General features: G+C 47.4%; 1 protein-coding gene across 8 annotated transcripts in view; it reads right to left on the bottom strand.

The window, feature by feature from the left end:
- Fhod3 (formin homology 2 domain containing 3) overlaps positions 1 to 20,455 on the bottom strand; it is a 419,361-nt gene that overhangs the window by 121,749 nt on the left and 277,157 nt on the right. For all 8 annotated transcript variants that reach the window (XM_040757956.1, XM_013124838.3, XM_040757957.1 and 5 more), the window contains exons 9-10: positions 16,926 to 17,069; positions 10,822 to 11,063 (exon numbers count right to left, since the gene is read on the bottom strand). In XM_040757956.1, coding sequence (XP_040613890.1) covers positions 10,822 to 11,063; positions 16,926 to 17,069 — 386 coding nt within the window. The remainder of the gene's footprint in view (positions 1 to 10,821; positions 11,064 to 16,925; positions 17,070 to 20,455) is intronic.

The following is a 20,455-nucleotide window of genomic DNA, read 5'->3' as shown; positions in this document are numbered from 1 at the left end:
AAAGGCACCCAGGACCTCTGAGCTCCAAAGAGCTTGGTCCAAGGTACAGGGGAAGGTAGCCCTGCTCTGGGCTTGGTTCTACTGTGTGACTTCTTGGCAATTATTTGTTAACTCTTCTTACTTAACCTCTGTGCTGGGTACCTATGTGAGACAGTTTATATAGTTCACCTCTTTCCTGGCCAGCCTCCAGAATAGGTCCTGTTAGAATACTAAGAGATTAAGGACAATCCCAGGGTCCCCTGAGATTAAACCCATGGACCCCAACCCTACTATCAAGAGGCTAACAGTTACGAGACATGCTAACTCTGTTTAGGATAACCAGCTAGGGAAAATGACTTTTTTTTTTAAACAACTGGATGAAGTCACTAATTCTTCCTCCCCTCCCACCCCCACCCCCAGAATACTAGCAGCACTTATTGCCTGTATTCAAATGCATGAGGCGGCCACCAAGTCACCTTTCCTGCCCATCACTCCCCTTCTCCGTTCCACTAATGCATCCATCAGAAGCAAAGAGAAGCAATGGATGACCATGAACACCGTGAGGTATACCTGGACCACAGTTATGGTTCATGTCAATTCTGAGAAGTCTCTCATAATGATGACCTCATTTTGAAAAAAAAAGTTTTTTAAGAAAGTGTTTTCAGCATGAGAATGGTGTTTCCGTAATTGCTACCATCTTCTTGAGTATATGGAGTGACAATGAGGCTACAAGCCAGGTCTGTCCTCTTCAGCCCCCCATGGGCCCTTACCCAATGCTTGGTCAGCATCATCTGTGTTCAGTAGTGACATCTTTTGCTCTCACATTTGGCCTCTTGAACTTTTATCTTCAGGCTCATCCTTCATTAGTCTAGAATTGCCAACAGATTCTCTCCACATAGGTCTTTCTTAGTCTCCCCCCATGCCCAGTCCCCTGTCTCTTATAGTGTCTTGCTATGTGGCCCCAGCTGGCTGGCCTTAAACTCTCAGAGATCCTCCCGTCTCTGCTTCTCAAGTTCTAGGAGAGCATGTATGCACCACCATGCCTAGCCTGACCATAGCGCTTAGGAAGCAAGGCTGATATTACTCCTTCCATGACTGGATCTAACCAATCAACAACTCTTAGACAATCCCTGCTCTGTTCCCAAAGACATGTTGGGAACCACATGTCCCCATGTCTGCATCATCACGGATGGCATCAGAAATCCAAGCTCAGCAGCAAAAGTGTTGTGTGTGTGTGTATCCTGGAAGGGAAGGTGTCTGTGCAGGTCAAAGGGGTAGCAAGCTCAGCCCTTCACCAACCGAACCTAAGAGGGAACAAGGACACCAGTCAGTCCTTCCCTCTGCCCCACGCGTAAATAGCTGGTCTTGTGAAGTCTCCCGCCATCAGATCCCACTAGCTTGAGAGCTACTCCCACCTGCAGATCACTTCAAAACTCCGCTGACTGGGAAAGTGTGTGGCAGTCTCATCGGTAACATTTCATAGGATGATGCTTTCTTCCCAAGGATTCAGCATTGTTTCTACGCCTCTTGCTTTATTTTTCCTGGCTTGTAGCCTAGGTGTCACCTATCAGCTGTACATATTTGGATTCCACAGGTGCCTGTCGAAAATGACTGGGGATTTCTATTTATAGTTCCTCAAACACACCACACCCCGAGTTTACTGAGTGAGCCAGGTCAAGATCCTGCATCACTGGGTGATAGGGAATCAGCTGACTTTGAATGTGGTTGGATACAGTGTTCTGTGAATCAGGCTCTTCTGTACACCTCCCCCTCCCCCACTTCCTATCCTCCTCACGTTTCCACTTCTAGCTGCTCTGATAGCATCCTAGCTTCCCCCAATTTCCTCACCTGGCCCAGCTCTCCCCCAGTGCTTCCAGAGAGTTTTCACTGGAAGAGCGCGGACACACACACACACACACACACACACACACCTGCTTTTCCATTTCAAATTCACTGTTGGTTCTGTGAGGTTTTCAGGATCAAAGTCTACCAATTTCCCCGGAGTCGATAAAGATCCCCAAATACACCTTAGCCAAGACTGAACTCTCGAGACATTGGCCATCTAGTCACAGTAAGTTTTCCAAACATCAGGAACTTTGCAAACTTCCTCCTCCGACCCCAGTGCTCCCCTCTCTAATGCGCCACCCCCCAAGCTCCTTCCTTGATCCCATCTTTGGCTCTGCGGTCCACCATTTTCTAGAGAGTTCTCAGGAAGAGCCTCGGACGTCTCCACACCCCTGGCTGCCATGGGTAACGCTTCAGGAGGTCGCAGACCCCATGAGTGCATCCCATTCATAACAAATCACTTACCATCAGATAAACTTTCCCAAGTAGCTACTTGCTGCCTGGTACCAGTGGCTGTTGATCTGGCTGTTATAAAATCCTCTAGCAAGTTTATGCTGGAACATAAAACATTCTCTCTAGTCCACGTCCATAGTTATTTACAATTACCTTCTTTAATAGAACAACATCTGGGGAGGCTTCAGGGCATGATGTGGCTGACATAGCCCTGTCCTGGCTAAGCACACAGTTTTGCTATGTATCCCAGCTCTCCTACCCCCCTCTTAAAGAGGTACCATCACTGAGAGTCCACATGAGCCTGAGATCAAGCCTGAGGGTCACACGTCTGCTCTCGACCAGCACAACTGTTCCTTACTGTGCCTGGGCAAGCCTCACTGTCGGAGTCAGCACTTGTCAGATCACCGGAGGCCAGTGCCCACTTGTTATTTTTCCTTGTAAATAGATTGCTTATTGTCAGCTCCTTCCAAGAGAGAGGCCGGCTTCATTACTCTGCTGCAGACCCTACAGGTAGCCATGAAATGAGCCCTGCGACCCTGGCAACAGAGCCCTGTGGGCAAGTCCTGTCCCCAAACGTCAGCAACCAAATGCATCTCCTTCTTGTCAAAATATAGGAAAATGATCTCCCCAGTCCAGTGGGTTCCATAATTAGGTTCTCCACTTGCCCACTGCTTCCTGCGGCTGGTGGAGTGATGCCAAGGCCCTCCCCTACTTTATAGGAGTACAGTGTACATCCCCTCCAATCTCCTCCCGTACTCGCACCCACAGGCTCACCTCAAGGCTTGGCCCCCTCATTCACCACCCACTGGGCCACTAATTGGTGTGCACTGACTATGAGACACTACAACATTAGGGTGTCTCAGGCCCTGTTTGCTTCTCAGCAGCCAATCACTGGGACTCAGCAGGGTGTCTGCTCTCTACACCTTCCTTTCTCTTCAGGAATGGCCGGTTAGTCACTGTTCCTAAGTGCTACCTCAGTCAGCACACAGTGGGTGCTTCCTAAGTGCTACCTCACCTATCACACTGTGGGTGCTTCCTAAGTGCTACCTCAGTCAGCACACAGTGGGTGCTTCCTAAGTGCTACCTCACCTAGCACACAGTGGGTGCTTCCCTGCTGTTACTAGTCTTAAGGGAAGAAAAGACTTCCCAGAGAGGCTGTGACTCAGAGAATACCCATTCCTGTGCAAGCATGGCAATCAAAAGGAAACTGCTCACGTATGGGCATGCTGACAGTGTATTTTGTGTAGAAAGTGAAAAACATCATGTTGTTTAAAATAGATAAAGACTACTTACATTGTCTTTCCAGAAAATCAATAAAGAATACTTATACATCAACACAAACAGACAAGATAAAAGAACAAAGGATCTGAATGGGGAATGTGCAGTCATGACCACAAAACCCTGAGTCACTGCATGGAACCTCATGGAATTACAAAACTCTGAAGAACTAATATCAAGTATAAGTAATGGTGTGTGACAATGGCCAATGATGGGTCAATAGAGCAAAAAGCACAGCCCTTTAGAGAGTGGTGTGTGCTGGTGACACTGAAAAGTTAAGTGGTCCTTGCTCTAGAGTTCCACAATATTCAAATGTAAGTCCTTTTCCACTTCTAAGACTTTCCCCCAGAAGAGTGCAGCTGCTAGCAAACACCATGAATGGAAGGCACTGTGGTCCAGCTACATAGCAGGACACTGAGCAATACATGTGTGATACACGCATGTCTATGTATGTATGCAGGCATGCACATGCCACAGCATGTGTGGAGGTCAGCACTCAGCATCCATCTTTTCTGAGAAAGGGTCTAACAGATGGCAATACACAGTGTTTCTTCTCGGCCATTTGCCCAGGAGATTAGATCTACAGGACCACAAAACAAGTACAGTTAGACAAAACAGTGAGCTCCTCGCTCTGGACCAGACCTACAAAGCTCTAAAAGCAGTCCCATCACACTGGTCACTGATTCTCAGGCAAGAGCCTTAGTCTCTCCTGTTGCCACGTGGCAAGTAAAAACTGTACCCACCCCAAGGGCAAAGACAAAACACCTCAGATGTTTGGCAGATTGCCGGGTGGGTGAGTATGTACTCAATAAGGGTTTGGGGGTATTTTAGCAGTCACTATTAATGAGATGCTATCTGCTTGTAACTACAGAGCAATGACCATATGTCAATTGATATAAGGATGTGGTACTAGAACCAGGCTCGAGACCTTACTTGCCTATGCTCAGACATGTCTACCTTATGCTCAACTCCAAAGTGATTCTGAATGTCACCCAAATGGTAGGAGACTTGGGAAGATCAAGGGTTCCTTAGGAGTCATGGTCTTTTCTCAGTCACCGAGTCTGGACTGAGCTCCAGACACTAGCATCCCTGTGAAGCCCCAAAACACCCCCATTAAACCCTTCTCGGCAGCTCAGATGGACTAGTGAGACCCCCAATCAGCGCACCAGGCCTCAGGTTTACTTAGGATGGCTGAGGCAAGACCGCATCTTCTCACATTTGCATGGAACAAGTACAGGCCAGACTTCTGGGTTCCTGACTACACGGTCAATGTCTGTCTACAACCTGTGTCTGTGTAGAGATCTGTGTTAGTGGACTGCTACCCTTCGGACATGACAGGGTCATTAATGTTTTGATGACAAGCAGAAGACTTGCAGAAAGTTATGCCCATTAATTTTTCATTATGGGCAGGGAAAGGCTTACACGGCTCTATCCTTCTCTGAGGCCTCATGGACAGTTAATAGTTTCTGGGAGGAGGTGCTCATGAAGCCCCACCCCTCCTCCAAGGGTTTATAGAGTTAATGGTTTAGGTGAAAGGACTTACAAGGGACCACCTACCTCAAGGAGGTAGGTGCATCAGTTCAGAGCCTGGCTTCACTATTAGCAACTTACATATGGCCAGGGCATCTCAGTAGGGACCAGAGAGCATCTCAGCAATACTGACACTTGCAAAGCTTTATTGAATACACAACCATCCACCAGGAAGTAATGAACAGTTAACGGTTGCTGGGAGATCCTTTTCTTCAGTGGTGTAGCTGTCCATAAGTTGATCGTACTCCTCTAAGTAACACCAGTTTGACTCACTGCTACTCTAAGCTATACTTGGATGGAATCATTTGTTTCTGTCATCAACACCCTATCTGGGGCAAAGGGAGGTTTGTTCTCACCTCCTCAGCAAAGCTCACACAACAGCCTGTGTCTGTATCTTAATGGCTTAGCAACTTATTAGAATGAATACACCTATTTCAAATGCAGCTGGCATATTCTTATCATTATTAGTCTCCTAACTTACATGGAAAATGAAGCAACTCTTTTATTTAACCTTTTAGCTTCTGGGTCAGTGTCTGACAACATCAGCAACTGAAGGAGAACTGTGGAAGCCGCCTCTCCACGCTGGTCCCCCCAATTCCACCTGTACATCTCTGGTTATATGAACACACACACAGTTTATATGATTCCTATCCCACCTTAGGATTGCAAGGCCTGGCCTCAGATTGCACAACGCCGTTACATAAGTATATTGCTGTCTTGCCAATTTGTTTCATGCAGATGTCACATTCCATGATGTCAAATTTTTGGAATGTGATATACTCAAAGCTGATTAAAACTGGCTGTGTTTGCTTACGGATTGATACATTAGATTAAGTCAATCCTGTCCCTAACCAAATTCAGCATATTTTCTGAGAATTTGAAGAGTGAAAGCTTGCTAAACAAAGATAAGACAAATACTAGGAAACAGATTCTGTTATAATCTACATATGCCAGAGTGACAAAGTAATAGGTAAGATCTTCCACATCTCCATTCTTGCTTAATTAATAAGATAAATAAATGCATGCCATCTCTGTGGTGGTTGTAAAGTGTTGATGAAATCTTTATGCCAGGAATATATCATGGACAGACTCGAATTTTAACTGATTCACGATATTTTCTGGATAAAGTTAATTTTGATTCAAAGTATGGTATGCTTTGAGCATTTAAGGCAGGTACAAAGAGTCCCATGTTCTTATAAAAGAATTACCTTATCCAACAGCTGTTCCCAACCCTGGAAGCATCCCAAGACGGAGGTGAAAATTCCAGGCAATTACTTGAGCCTGTTAAGGTGCTGACCCAGATCCATCGCTCACACACGGCAGAAATCTAATTCTTCAGTGAGGGGTGGCCTGTGCACAATGGGAAGGACTCGTCCCACCACATGCCCGCAGCACCCCAGCAGAAACGTACTATTCACCCATGGTTGAGAACCACTTCCTTAGGGGTCACTAGAGCTAAGCTTATCTTGCTGTAACCTCCTACCTACCCCATTTCCCCTGCGTGCGTCATTAGCCCCTGCCTCGCGTCAAGCTCTCTGCTCCCCTACCCCAACTTTCCACTCGCCCATCTTCAGCTTCACCTGTATCATAGGAATCTGTGGTCAACAGGATCTTAATAATCTCTTCATGGAGGCCTCTTCAAGGCCTCGTCTATCCCAAGCTACCCTCAAACTTGCTATGTAGCTGAGGATGACCTGGAACCCTCGATCTTCCTGTCTGCTGTTTGAGTGTCAGGACTAGAGGTGTCTACTTTCGCATCTGGCTTATGTGATGCCAGGGACAAAGCCCAGGGTTTGCGCATGCTATGCATGCTGTCTACCAGCTGAGCCGCACTGCAGCTTCCTCTTACTTTCCTGCTGTAGCCCCTACTGTATGATCCCCACAGTCTTCTCATATGGCATGGTGGGTTTCCCTCGCCTCCCTCACATATTCCTCACTGGCAATTTCAGCCCATTCTCCCTCCATTTCCCTAAAAATATCTGGCCCCCGAGGACAGCAGTCGGTAAAATATAACCAGTGAGCTCAATCTGGCCAAAAATCTGTTTTGGAGAGCCTAAGCATTAGCATGTATTTTACATTTTTAATGATTGAAAAGCACCGGGAGATTAGTATTTCACGACATATGAAATTTCCATGGCAGCCTGCCATCACTGCCCTCTGGTACACATGGTAGAAGTCTATACGCCCCATTCCCCAGCCAGCTGTCATTGAGCAGAATTCGCCGGGTCACTCTTCCATGTGCTTAAAATACACACATGACTGAGATGGTGCCATGCAAGCATCAGTTGACTTAGTGAAGTTGAGAATTACCTCTGGAGAGTGGAATGTTGTGTGCAACTGGCGGGATGGAATTCAGAGTTGCACACCTGGTCCTGCGCGGTGTTTCATACCAGAAACACGGGAAGACAGAACAGGAGATCTCTTGTGTGTAGAGAGCAAGCTCCTGGTTGGGCATGTTTAGGAAGGCAGATTACGGTCAGAGACTGTCCTAACAGGCTGGAAAACAGGGTAGAATGGGACGCTCAGCAAAGACAGAGCCCCAGCCTGTATGCGCAACCCACTGGGTTCCTGCTTTAGGCCAGACAAATTCAAGAACATTTTACTTCTAGGAATGGTAACACCTGCTGGAGTTTGGGGGCTTTGTTCATTTTTTGCTAATTAGATGATCCCAAATAATTTTCTCAGTGGTAAATGAAAATGCTCTCATTTTTCTTCTTATAATCAGATCTGCAAAATTTAAATACAGAGATGAAATTCTTTATGGTACATACATCATATAAAAGTTATTCAGATGACAGATGATGATCAATAAACTCTACCTTATTTGACCAGTGGCCAGTGTAGAAGCCTTGACACAGTAATGTGAGTTCAGGGTCACACTAACATTACTAAAACGATGGTAATAATCTGGCAGGCTTATGTCTTTAAGGAAGCCTGATGTGCTAACCTTTTCAAATCTTCTTGAGTTTCTATATTTACCTCAGTGAAGACATGTCCGTATAGTATGCTGACCAATTTTCCTTCCTAAAGAGTCTGACATGTGAGTATTGTTCAGTGACTACGTTTAAGAGTAGGTAGATGGGGCCGGGCGGTGGTGGCGCATGCCTTTAATCCCAGCACTCGGGAGGCAGAGGCAGGCGGATCTCTGTAAGTTCGAGGCCAGGCTGGACTGACAGCCTCCAAAACAATACAGAGAAACCTTGTCTCGTAAAACCAAAAAAAAAAAAAAAAAAGAAAAAGAAAAAAAAGAATGGGTAGGTGGGAAGTAGCTTTGAACACCGAGAGTCAAGATTTGGGTTTAACTCATGGCTCAGCCTATCCCCTACCCCTGCTGTCCATGGAAAAGTCCATCACCATACCTGCTGTCTGACATTTATCCTACCTTCCTGTTCTAGAGGGTCTTTATGAGAACTAAACTCAAATGATATGAATTTCACACACATTTTGTACAACATGAATTCCTCTCTAACCTCTCACATTTCTCCCCTCTTTTCAAGAGTGTTGTATCACTTGTGTCACAGAAGGATAAAATCCAGCCTCCCAGTCCTCCTATGTGGCATCTGCAGGAAGCTTGACACAGACCAGCAGCGAGCGTGTCCAGGGAGTTCACAGGCTTTGTTTCCTGGGCCTCCAGGGGATGGGACCTAACAGCTGCTTGATTCTGAAGTACTATTTTAAGTCACAGATGTCGAGCAGGTGACACTGCTGAGGACACAGGGACCATTCCCCGTTTTCTTCCATTCCACCCTTCCCCTAATGCAGTCTAGCCCTGATGAAGGCTGCAGAATCACCATGCCTCCCAGACTCTCTCCAACAGGCTTTACAACAGAGCTATTTCAAAGTTACAAGGCTGTATGATGTCTTCTATCTTCATTCACTTATTTTTGCAGTACTAAGGGTCAAACTCGGGGCCTCACATGTGCCTGGCAAGCATCCGATGCTGAGCTCTCCCCAGATCTTTTTAGTGTTTTCTATCTCTACAAGCTGGAAAGCATTTCCCCCAAATGCTATGAAATTTACATTAAAGCGATAACTTCAGCACAGTGTAAAATGCATAGTGTTTGAAAAGAAAAAAGCAAGCATTGTTTAGAGCAGTGTCTCTACGCTCGCTCCCCACCCCGGATTCAATTCCTGCTGAGCCCAGAACTTAGAGAAGTGAACTGTTCTCAGGACAGGACCTATTGCCATCCTTGCCACTGTATCGGGAGATGTTGTTACTCAAGCGGACGACATAAGGACCTTGGAAACGCAGAGGAGGAATGAAGAGGCCAGAAACAAGCACACATGAATCAGAGTGAAGACCAACAAGGCTCCCCACACCCCTGCCATCAGCATCTCCGCTGGGTTTTTAAACAGTTTTCAATTACGTGTACCCTTTCCTCAACCTCCTCTGAGTGAATTCCTCAGGCTTCTAGCTAGGGCAGTGCTGGGAGAGTGCTTCCAGGGCCCTGTGGTTCACCCCCGCATGAGTTTCTTCAAGATCCTGGGTCACAAAATGCAACGTTCATGGTAAATCTTCACCACTTTAGTCTATCGAGAAGTTTGGGCTTTCACTAGAGTAGAGCTGGTCACACAAACTCAGAAACAGAACCATGACATAGAAATGGACCATACATGCTGTACTTGACTCTAACCAAACCCCTCCTGCTTCCTGGCTAACAAACACATGAGCACCAGACTACATGAGCTAAGTCTTGATGATGGAGATGGTGGGTTACTCTCTGTGTGATGGGGGCAAGGACGATTGATTTTCTAAAAGTGGTCTGATGTATCCTGAATTATTTTCTCCTTCACCATGGAGCCAGGTAAGCTAACTTTGACTCCCAGAAATATTTCCAGGATGAGAGAGAATGGTGCAGCCATGGATACTGATATGAGCATGACTTGCATCATTCCTCAACGCCATGAATGGGGTGGTCAACCTCTGTGGCCCATTACTGCAGAACCTAGGCGGTTCTCACCTGGAGCACGTTTCTCAGGGCTTGAGAAGCCCGGCCATCCTACTGCATCTGGTTTCTCAAGTCCTCCATGCTACCACAGGTATAGGCATTCAAGCGTCCTTCTCTGAACCCATATAATTTCTTCTAGGTCATGGCTCCCTCTGTTTCTTTCTGTCTACCTCATCCTCTTTCCCGCAGCTTAGATGTGAGATTCACAAGGATAAGGATCACACTTTTGTTGTGTACATGTATATGTGTCTTTCTACCTTTGAATGGTCTTGACCTATAATGGGCATTCAATGAAAATGTTTCCTGAGTAAGTGGTAAAATGAGCATATAAAGAGGTCTTTAAATTCAAATATATATATATATATATATATATATATATATAATCTATGAAAGGTTACATTATCTCAAGCTGATCTTGCCTTTCTGTGCGGCATACTATTTATTCCTAGGCCATGGTTTTGTATTTTGGATTCTTTGCTATTTTATAAAATACTAAATGAGTTTGGCAAGGTCAAGTCTACGCTTGCTATCAGGAGTGGCTTGAGTGGGAAGTTCCCCGAGGGAGGAATGGTTTAGTGGTAGGGGAGAGGCAGGAAGCAAGGCCAGGAGGCCCTGACCATTTAGAGGGAAGGGAATCATGGTCAGGACACGTGACCTGCAGACTCTCTCTCCCTCTCCCTCTGCCTCTCTCTCCCTCCCTCCCTCCTTCCCTCCCTCTCTCCTTCCTTCCCTCTCTCTCTCTCTCCCCCCAGTGGCATTCCCTCCCTGTCACTGGGCTTGAGCTTACTTTTCACAGAGATCTCGAACTTGGCTGGGCTTGAAGGCAGGAACCGACTGGGAGCAGGGGCTGGTGGGAGCTGACAGCGGGCTCTTGATATTCTGGATTGAGTGTCTGCGGCTCCTTCTGCGATCAAGGCCCTGGTGCTCACCCACGCTGCCGCCGGCACACATGCTGGCCCTCCTCCGGTCCCGGTGCCCGCTGGGGGGTGGCTCAGCTGTCTCATCACCATCCTCATGCTTGAGTGCCGCCTGAAAAAGCAGAGCGTGTCAGGCAAGTCAAACTCGACAGCTTTCCTCAGGCCTGGACTATGACTCCATGTCACCTCTAGGCGGACTTAAAACTGCTGTTTTGTAGCTACTCTTCTTTTCCCTGTATCGCAGGCCTCTGCTCAATCTCAGAGTGACCCCTACGTGTGTCCAGAAATCTAAATGTTTTAGTCAGGTTTTTACCTCTGCAGCTAAATGTCGGAGAAGGTCAACTTTAAAAGGAAGATTTGTTTTGGGATTGACACTTTTTGTCACTGTGGACTCTGTGGGGAAAATCTGAGCCAACTGAGCCAAAGGTTACGCTATGCAGGCTTTGTGTTTCCTTCGGCGGAGGCCTGGTGTGGCCAGCTCTCATGGAGCTTCACACTAAATGATGCTCTGAAACTTTCCAGCCCCATTCTACCCCGCCGTCTGTCCCAGAGTACACCCCGCCGTCTGTCCCAGAGTACACCCCGCCGTCTGTCCCAGAGTACACCCCGCCGTCTGTCCCAGAGTACACCCCGCCGTCTGTCCCAGAGTACACCCCGCCGTCTGTCCCAGAGTACACCCCGCCGTCTGTCCCAGAGTACACCCCGCCGTCTGTCCCAGAGTACACCCCGCCGTCTGTCCCAGAGTACACCCCGCCGTCTGTCCCAGAGTACACCCCGCCGTCTGTCCCAGAGTACACCCCGCCGTCTGTCCCAGAGTACACCCCGCCGTCTGTCCCAGAGTACACCCCGCCGTCTGTCCCAGAGTACACCCCGCCGTCTGTCCTAGAGTACACCCCGCCGTCTGTCCCAGAGTACACCCCGCCGTCTGTCCCAGAGTACACCCCGCCGTCTGTCCTAGAGTGTTACTCGCCTCAGCATACTCTGCGGCAAGCTCTGCTCCTAGGCCTCTCTCCCTCTTCCCCACCACGGGCTTTGCTCTTCTGTGTTTCTTATCATCATTGTCTAGTTTGATTCTCATGTGCACTGCCTGTCAATCTAGACAACAGGAACACCTCCTTTTGTGTTAAGCAACCTCCGTGTACACACCAGTTCTGCCGCTAATGAACTAGATGCGACCCGTAGCAAGTCACACACACTCTGGTCCCTTGTTGAGAATATCAAGGGAGGGTACTCAAGCAGTGAGGCCCTCCCCTGACCCACGCTGAGGGAGATGACGGGAAGCTCCCAAGCACTTCTGTTACACTGAACCACCAGGTGGGCAACCCTCAGCCCAGCTGGACCAGGGTCAGCTTAGCCCCGTAGCCCTTAGACTGAGCATCTGTGGAGTCACATGGTCCTATGCATCCCCAGATGTGTAAGCTTCCTTGTTTTGGAGATGTTTACAATTTAATCCTGCCCAGTGAGAGAAAGGAGAAATAGAGAGGAGACAGAGTGCGGAGGAAGTTGTATGTCCCCACCTCAGGGAAGCTGGATTCCAAGGAAGCCATCACCTGACGTTTTCACACCTGCGTTCCCCTGACAGGGAGAACAGTCCCCCAGACACACAGCTGATGGACAGCAGGCCATGCGCCTCTACCCTCATCCCCTCTTTCCTCCAGCCCCCGCATTTAGATAAGACACATTTGGTGTGACCTATCTAAGCGACAGACGTATTCTATAATGAGTGCTCAGATATGTGAGAGGGATTTGACAATCTTTTGGTCGTTTTATTCCCTAGAATTCATTCCCAAACACTGTTAAAAGGCTTGGGACAAGAACTGAGTTCACCCGAGGCTCTTTACTGGAAATTCCCTCTCTCAAGAGTCCCGTGCGGAAGCACGATCATTAGAAGTGAAGAGCTCAATGTTTGGCGAGTCACAACTGTCACCTCGACTTTAAAACCCTAAGAGGCACTGTGTGGGCAAGCTTGGATGGGAGCACCTCACGGGTGGCAGCCCTCCTGAGTGTTTCCAGCCCTCCATCTCTGACAGATGCCCTCAGACCATTTGAACTCCGCCTGACCCGAAGCGTTGACTGTTTCTTATTAAGCACACATTTGCAGTGTTGTGAGTGGGTCTAAAGCACAGTTCAGATATTTCTAATTCCTTGTCTAACCTCAAAGGTCCAAGGATCAAGTGACATTCCCCTCACAGTGCCTTCCGGAGAAGCAGTGTGCCGGGAGCAGCTTTCACTGCCCCATGTCAGGGAAAAGGGAGACGGACCAGAAAGTTCAGTGAGGAGAAGACTCTGAGGCAGTGTTCTAGGCTGCACTGTGGTGTACGGTTCATTCAGGGGTATCCCGGGTTCAGATTCAAGACAAAACACTTGTCAAAGAGGAGGAGGGAAGGGGGAGAAAGAGTGAGGCCAGGTGTGGTGGCACAGCCTATAGTCCCCGCAGCTTGGGAGCTGAGGCAGGAGCATTCCGGGTGCAAGGGCAGCCTGGACTGTGTAACAAGCCTCTGCTTTAAATAAGAGCAAGAAGAGGAGCTACAGCGAATTATGCTGTAATTATTACAGGACTGCTGATAGCTTGGATTCTCACGCTTTTTAGTAAATATTCAGAGGAGGATGGTTTCATTGGGAGCCTTTTCAAAGTATTTTAAACCTCTTTTACTGTGGAAATTGCAGACACACACACAGACAGGAATGAGTACTAACTGTGATACGTATGTTACTCACAGCAGTCTAACAGCTGTCAGTTCAGAGTTAATATTTGTTCATTTATATCTCACTTTTTGCCCTAAACCACATGGCCAATTTTTCAATGAAATATCTAAGAGTACATCATTATCAACTATAAATATTTTAACATATATCCCCCCAAAAAGATTGCTAAAACCATAACTTCCCTATTATTGTCCTACTTAATATTACATAATAACATCTTAATATTATCAAAGGTTAATTTCTGATGGGAGGTGCTGGAGGGAAGGCTGGGCTTTGTACACGCTAAGCACATGCTCTACCAGTGAGCTACATCGTGACTGTGCAGTGTTAGGCTGTACAGTATTAGGCTGTACAGTGTTAGGTCTCCAGTGACTCTCATGCCACCCCTGTCATCCCCTCCCACCTCAAATCTAGGCTTAGGGGTGTAACATGCTTTGAGCAACCTCAACCATTATAATGGGGCTCAAGCCACGAGCATCTCTCTGAGTTTTTACCATAATGGGGCTGTGACCCATGACAGGCAGCCACCCTAGAAACAGATGAGACCCTTCGCCACACTGCTGTCTCACACCTGCGCGACTCAGTTCAGCTGTTAGGTGAGGTGCATGTCAGCGTCGTAACATTTCAGCAAAGAGACCCAGTGGTAGCTGGCTGTGGCCACAACGTGGGGTTATAGACACTCACACCGCCTCCCTTCCTAACTCGGTCATTCCCTCCCACATAGAGGCCAGGCCTGACCATGTGGCTTGCTTTGGCCAGTGGGCCATCAGTAAACAAGACACCCAGCCTGGAAGTATTTGTGCTGGTCTTGTTTTTTCACAAATGCTGCCGTCCTGTGAAGAAGTGGGAGCTAGCTTACTGACCACATAGACACGAACCTGAGTCAAACTGAAGGCCAGATGATCAACCCAGTAAGGCCACCAGGTAGCCGAACCACATGAAAATATCTCAGCTGAGCCAGGTCGAGTTCCTGATTCCAAGAGCCAAGATCAATGAGTCTTGTTTTATACCAGTTGGTTATGTTGTGTTTGTTACACAGCAAAAGGTAAGTGATAGTTTTAACCACCTATGAGATGGAAAATTCTCAGGGAAGGGGAGCCATTTGTTAACAATCCATAAAAGTAAGAGCTATTATTCTTTTTCAGCCCATGGTCTACAGCAGCAAAATGTCTTTCCTTTTACAGAAAAAGACCCAAAAGTTAACACATATGATCTGAAAAAAGATTTTTTTTTATTTTGGCCATTTATGTATTTGAAAATTCACATGTGGTGAAGAAATTTCATTGAATTTAATTAAACATGGATCAAATCACCTTTCTGAAATGGAATTAAATTACATGAAATGAGGCCTGTCCCAGAAAGCCCGAGACATGTGGCCACCAGACATCCCGCCCCCTTAGGAAGCGCCCTAGAAGTCTACCCAAGCTTTCCGAAGGCACTTGAGAAATTCAAAGTCTTTCTGAGGAAAGTTTTGGATCTGCATGTCAATTCTTCTAGCTATCCTGGCACAAATTTAAAATTGGCTGCCTGTGTCAGTAAATGTTTTCTAAAATGTCTTAACTTTCAGATAGGAATGAGGATCCAGACTCTGTCTGCTACCTAAAGCATGTGGTTTGGTTGTCACCCTGAATTATTACTTGGGCATCAGAATAGACTATGCCCTGCGCCTGGCAACACTGGCATACACATGTGTGATGCTTGCAGGCAGCCGACACCCAAGGACTTAATGAACTCTAGGCAGCTGTGCTGGACCCTGGAATTAGAAGGAGGCATGGGGCTTAGGACTCAGGGTAACTCAAAGTGACAGACAGACAGGGTTGTCACGAGAACTGCTGGACAGAGCTATGGAGACATTTGCACATGAACAGTGCAAACCAGGAGCAAGGCTTCATGGAGATGGCACCTGGGGACTTTGCCAGCTGGAGGATAGGAGAAACCTCACACAGACAGGAGAAGAAGGTAAAGGAAGTTCACTCGGATGACCCAATTTCGACATCCATGGAACTGGGGAGTTGAGTGTCGCCGAACCATCAAAGGCGTCAGTGGCAGCTGACCATGTACAAGCCTCACTTAGGTAGACTATGAAATGAGGAGACAGCAATCCCCAGCACTGAGCAATCCCCAGAGCTTTGCTTCCGTGAGAGTCACATCTGCAGATGAATACAGAGAAGGGGGCTCTCTCATGTTCCTTCCAAGCCTGCTACTTCCCCACATTAGCCAGTCACGTGTGCTGAACGATAACACAGACCAACATGGACAGACAGAGCAGCGCTCCTTCTACACCCCGCCCTTCAATCCTGATCAGGAAGCCGAAGACAGCGAGCTGGTAGGATGCACGCTCATCCAGAAACAAGAGAAAAGTGGATGATCCCAACACTGTTTCCTCTGTCCCCACATGACTGAGCATGTTTGTGAACAGCAGCTGCCCAACATGAGCCAGGACATCCTGACAACTCTGCCTACAACTTGAATACCGTCGTACTTGTATTTTAAATGATATCACATGGTATGAAGACAAGCAATGGGGTTCAATGTTCACTTTTGATTTTCCTTGTGATACACCACAGCAAACAGAAGAGCACTCTACTAAAGCAAGAGCAAACACACAAGAAAGCACAATGTTGTATCGCCTCTGGAAAGCACGGTTTTATGTTCCAGGAACGGTGACATGCACCTGTAATCCTAGCACTTGGGAGGTGGAGCCAGGAGGATTAGGTGTCGAAGGTCACCCTGGGCCTCATGTGGAGTCTGAGGCTAGCCTGGGCTACATGAGACTCTGTCTTTAAAATGAGGAATGAAATTTTCCCAAAAACACCCATGAATTTTCACATCACATTACATATTATGCAGGGAAGTGACCCTCCCCTCCCCCTTGCTCCCTCTTTCCCCTTCCCTTCCTCCCTCCCTCAGTTCCCTCCTCCCTGACCCTGCCTCTATAACCGATTTCTCCCTGAGTAGATGTCTTGACAACAGAGCACATGTGTTTCAAAACAAAATACCTCTTCGTTTCCTCTGTGTCAAAGGTTCTTAAACTGGAGCACATATTGGGGTCTCCTGGAAGGCTTGGGAGGACAAGATTTCTGTCCCCACTCTAGAGTTTCTGGTTCAGGAGGCCTGGGTAGGATCCAAAAGCTTGCATTTCTAGAAAACTTCTCATGGTGTGGAGGCCCCTGTGCCACACTTAGAACCCTGGTCTGGAGGACGGGTGACATCACCTTTTGCCATTTGTTGATGCTGTGGATGACTTAGGAAGGGAGCATTCCGTTACCTCATAGATATTAAATTGCTCCAGTAGGTCCAGATCTGTCCCTTTCTTGTTCAAGTGCCTCTGGGAAACAGCGGCTATGCCCAGCTCCTCCAAGCAGTCTACCACGTCATAGAAGGTGTCTTGGTCTGGCAGTCCTGCCAGTGTCTACAAGAGAAGAATAGGATACAGTCATATCTTAGGGGAATGTCACAAGGCAATGAATACATGTTTATGTGGTAACCAGCAGCCTGAATTCTAACAACCCACAGCAGTGCAAGTCACATGATGAATTCATTCAATGAGGAAATTTCCTGGGATAAGCTGAGTGAACTCGGGACTTATGTCCCTGGGATAGAGTGCAGAAGGAGTCCCCACAACCCAGTGGGGGCTGGGAACTCCTGTGGGTGAGTATTGAATTCATCATTAGGCTAGCTAGGGGAAGGGATTTAGCAGGAGTTGTCAAGGATCCAGATCAGATGGTCCTTCATGGTAAGTGGGCAAACCCTTTAGGAGAGGGCATAAGTCTCCCCTGAGCTCAGGCTGGTTGGAAGAAAGAGCAAGAGCAATGAGCTGAGCAGCTGTGTGGAAAGGAGTCCAGCAGACAAGCACGAAAGCCTGCCAGAGTGCATCCTGGCCAGCATCTTGACTGCAGCCCTGGGAGACCCTGACCAAACAACCCAGTGAGGACCCGTCTGGACTCCCGCCCCTTGGGAACTGCAAGGTGATGAATGATTGCTTTAAGTAACCACGCTTGTGGGGTTTGTCACATGCCAGTGGAAATTTAATATGTTTCTTGATTGGAAATCAGCACAGCAGTGCGAGTTATAATTTAATGATTCTCCTCCATTAAAGTTCAGCAGGGCCTCTCTCTGCTCTTTGAGACATTGGGAAACATGAGAAATTTCAAAACAGCAACCAAAAGCCAAAAAGACAAGGCATTGGGGGGGGGCGGGGAAGGGGCTTTTCTCAGTCTGCCTCTCCTGTAGGCGGATGGCCTCAGCACGGTCCTGCTCAGAACACAAGGAGCCTTGAGAGTTAGGGCAAGTCCCTCATCTTACATATGAGGGAGATGGAGGCTCAGGGAGGAGAGGAATTTCCCAGGTGACCAGAAATTCAGAGCCACCAACTCTTATTGTCACCACAAAATCACCCCCTGCTTTCCAGGAAAACTCAAACATTTAGAGGACAAGAAGGGGGATGGTAATTCTAGGCAGGAGCATGAATGGATACCCCAAACTGCCGGCGTGCAGTAGGCAACTCAAGGAAGGCAGGCTACTCCAATATGTGGAGTCAACAGGCACTGTGTGTGTGTGTGTGTGTGTGTGTGTGTGTGTGTGTGTGTGTGTGTGTGTGTGTGTGTGTGTGTAGGCAGGAGGATTTTTTGGTGGTTGTTCCAGTGTTTTCCTCAATGGCTTTCCAACTTAACAGGGTGTCTCACTGAGCTAGGAGCTCACTAATTCAGCTAGACTAGCTGGCCAATGAGCGTCAGGAATCCTCCTAACTCACACCCACCCACCTGGCTTTACATGGATGCTAGGGACCACACTCAGGTCCTCAAGTCCTCCTGTCCTTACGGCAGACGCTTTACTGACAGAACCATCTCCCCAGCACCATAGGTTCTTTTTCACTTAAAACCCCTGGGGACCAAGCTTAGATTCTACACCTAATTCCCTGGGCTTAAAGAGCCAGCTTTTAAATAATCGAACAGCCAGATCTCCACAACCAAAGGCCTTTGCCAAGTAACAGGAACAGAACTGAAGATGCAAGCAGCCACTTTTAAGTCTACTGTGGAAAACTCGAGCTTGAGTCGAGCCTGCGGCCCTCTGGTATTCACATAGGCTGAAGTGGGACTGTGGCATTTTCTCCTGTGCAGGAAGGTTCCTCATCCCAGACACAAAATCACCTTTTCCAAGCCACTATTATTACCACCTGCGCCTCTCCCAGTCCCCCTGCCATGATCACTGCTAAGACACCTACAGCTGGCAAAGACCATGGCCTCACTAGAAAGGCCTGGAGGCATGAGTTTCCTGAGGCTGGGAACACCCCACAGCTGCCTTACATCTGGCATTCCTGACCTCCATTTTCCTGCAGACTTTGTCTTGCCAGGATCTGTCACTAAAAATTCTTTACTGGCATTAATCAGAGACCAAATTCTGTCTTCAAAGAAATTTTTCTCTCCTTGGGTTTCCAGAAGATAAACCTTCATACGGGACGAAACCAGTGTGGTAAAGCCCATGCTCCCACACCGCCACCCGTGGAAGTCAAGAGCTATCCCCTTCAGTCTCTGCCACAGGATAAGTTAGAGATCCCGGTCTCCCTCAAAAGACACATGGGTGAATATATTGGGGTGTGCCTGTGCAGAACAATCATATATACCCCCCAAAGTGAGTCAGTCATTATCATATACAGTAACACACCCGAGTGTGTTTTATACAGTGGGAAGGAAGCCAGCCTCAAAGGGTTACATACTACAAGATTCCATTTGACTCCGAAAAGACAAGATTATAGTAGTACACGGACAATCAGTGGTTGCCAAGGGTCATATATGGATGGGGGACTAAAATGTCTATACAAGAATACAGGTGAGATTTTTAAGGGAGATGGAACTCATATGTATCCTAGCTGTGAGATCAAACCACTTCTGCATGTGTTAAAACTCATGCAGCTACACACCAGAAGGGAAAGGTCCACTTCAATGTATAAAGCAAAAAATTTAAACGTTTAAAAAAGTCATATACTTAGCCTGAATCCCACGTGATTAACTATCCCCAGGCCCTAATGAAGCAATGGATCTTCCAAGAGCTCCCTGGGGTCCTACTGTTATCTCCCCATCTACCTCATCTTGTTGTGTGAGGTGACTTAGTACATGAGACCCCATTCCAAGCAAGGGCTCGCCCAGGAGGATTTCAGCTACGGCAGAGGTGGTTGTGGTCTCATTCTGACATCTGCTTCCCTCATCTCTTTTCAAGACATCCGTGGGTAGGGATGTGGAAAGGCAGCTTGCTTGATGCCTCTGATGAGCAACAAAAGCCAGAACACAAGGCAGGCTAGGTTTACTGCCTTTGTTTGATCACGAAAATGCCAGTTTTAAAATTCACGTTATTATACCACCATTTATTTTGTCGGAATTGATTCTGGTTAGAAACCACCCAACTTGCAATATAATTTCCAAGACTTTAGAATCTGGTACTTTTTATTTTTGTTTTTGTTTTTCCCAGACTCACCTTACCATTTCAGTTTGCTCCTCTGTTTGGTAGCTGGGTGAACTTGACTCCTTGGGGCCATAAACATGACTGCTATTCAATAAAGCAGAATGACCTCTGAGTGGCAGTGGTCTGTGGGCTTTTTCGGGGGTGGTTGTATCTGGAATGACCTCCCCCAGGGCTTCCTCCATGTGTAAAGAACAGGCATTATCCTAGCTGGCTTTTCTGTTGCTCTGACAAAACACTGACCAAAAGCAACTTAGGGGTAGAAAGGGCCCATTTGGCTTTCCCTTCCAGGTCACAGTCTGTCACTGAGGGAACTCAGGCAGGAATTCTGCTTGCTAGCCT

The sequence above is a fragment of the Mesocricetus auratus genome, unplaced genomic scaffold (genome assembly GCF_017639785.1).
Source record: "Mesocricetus auratus isolate SY011 unplaced genomic scaffold, BCM_Maur_2.0 Super-Scaffold_100015, whole genome shotgun sequence".
Taxonomy (NCBI): domain Eukaryota; kingdom Metazoa; phylum Chordata; class Mammalia; order Rodentia; family Cricetidae; genus Mesocricetus; species Mesocricetus auratus.
The sequence above is the reverse complement of the archived record's forward strand: the minus strand, read 5'-3'. Positions and strand labels throughout refer to the sequence as shown.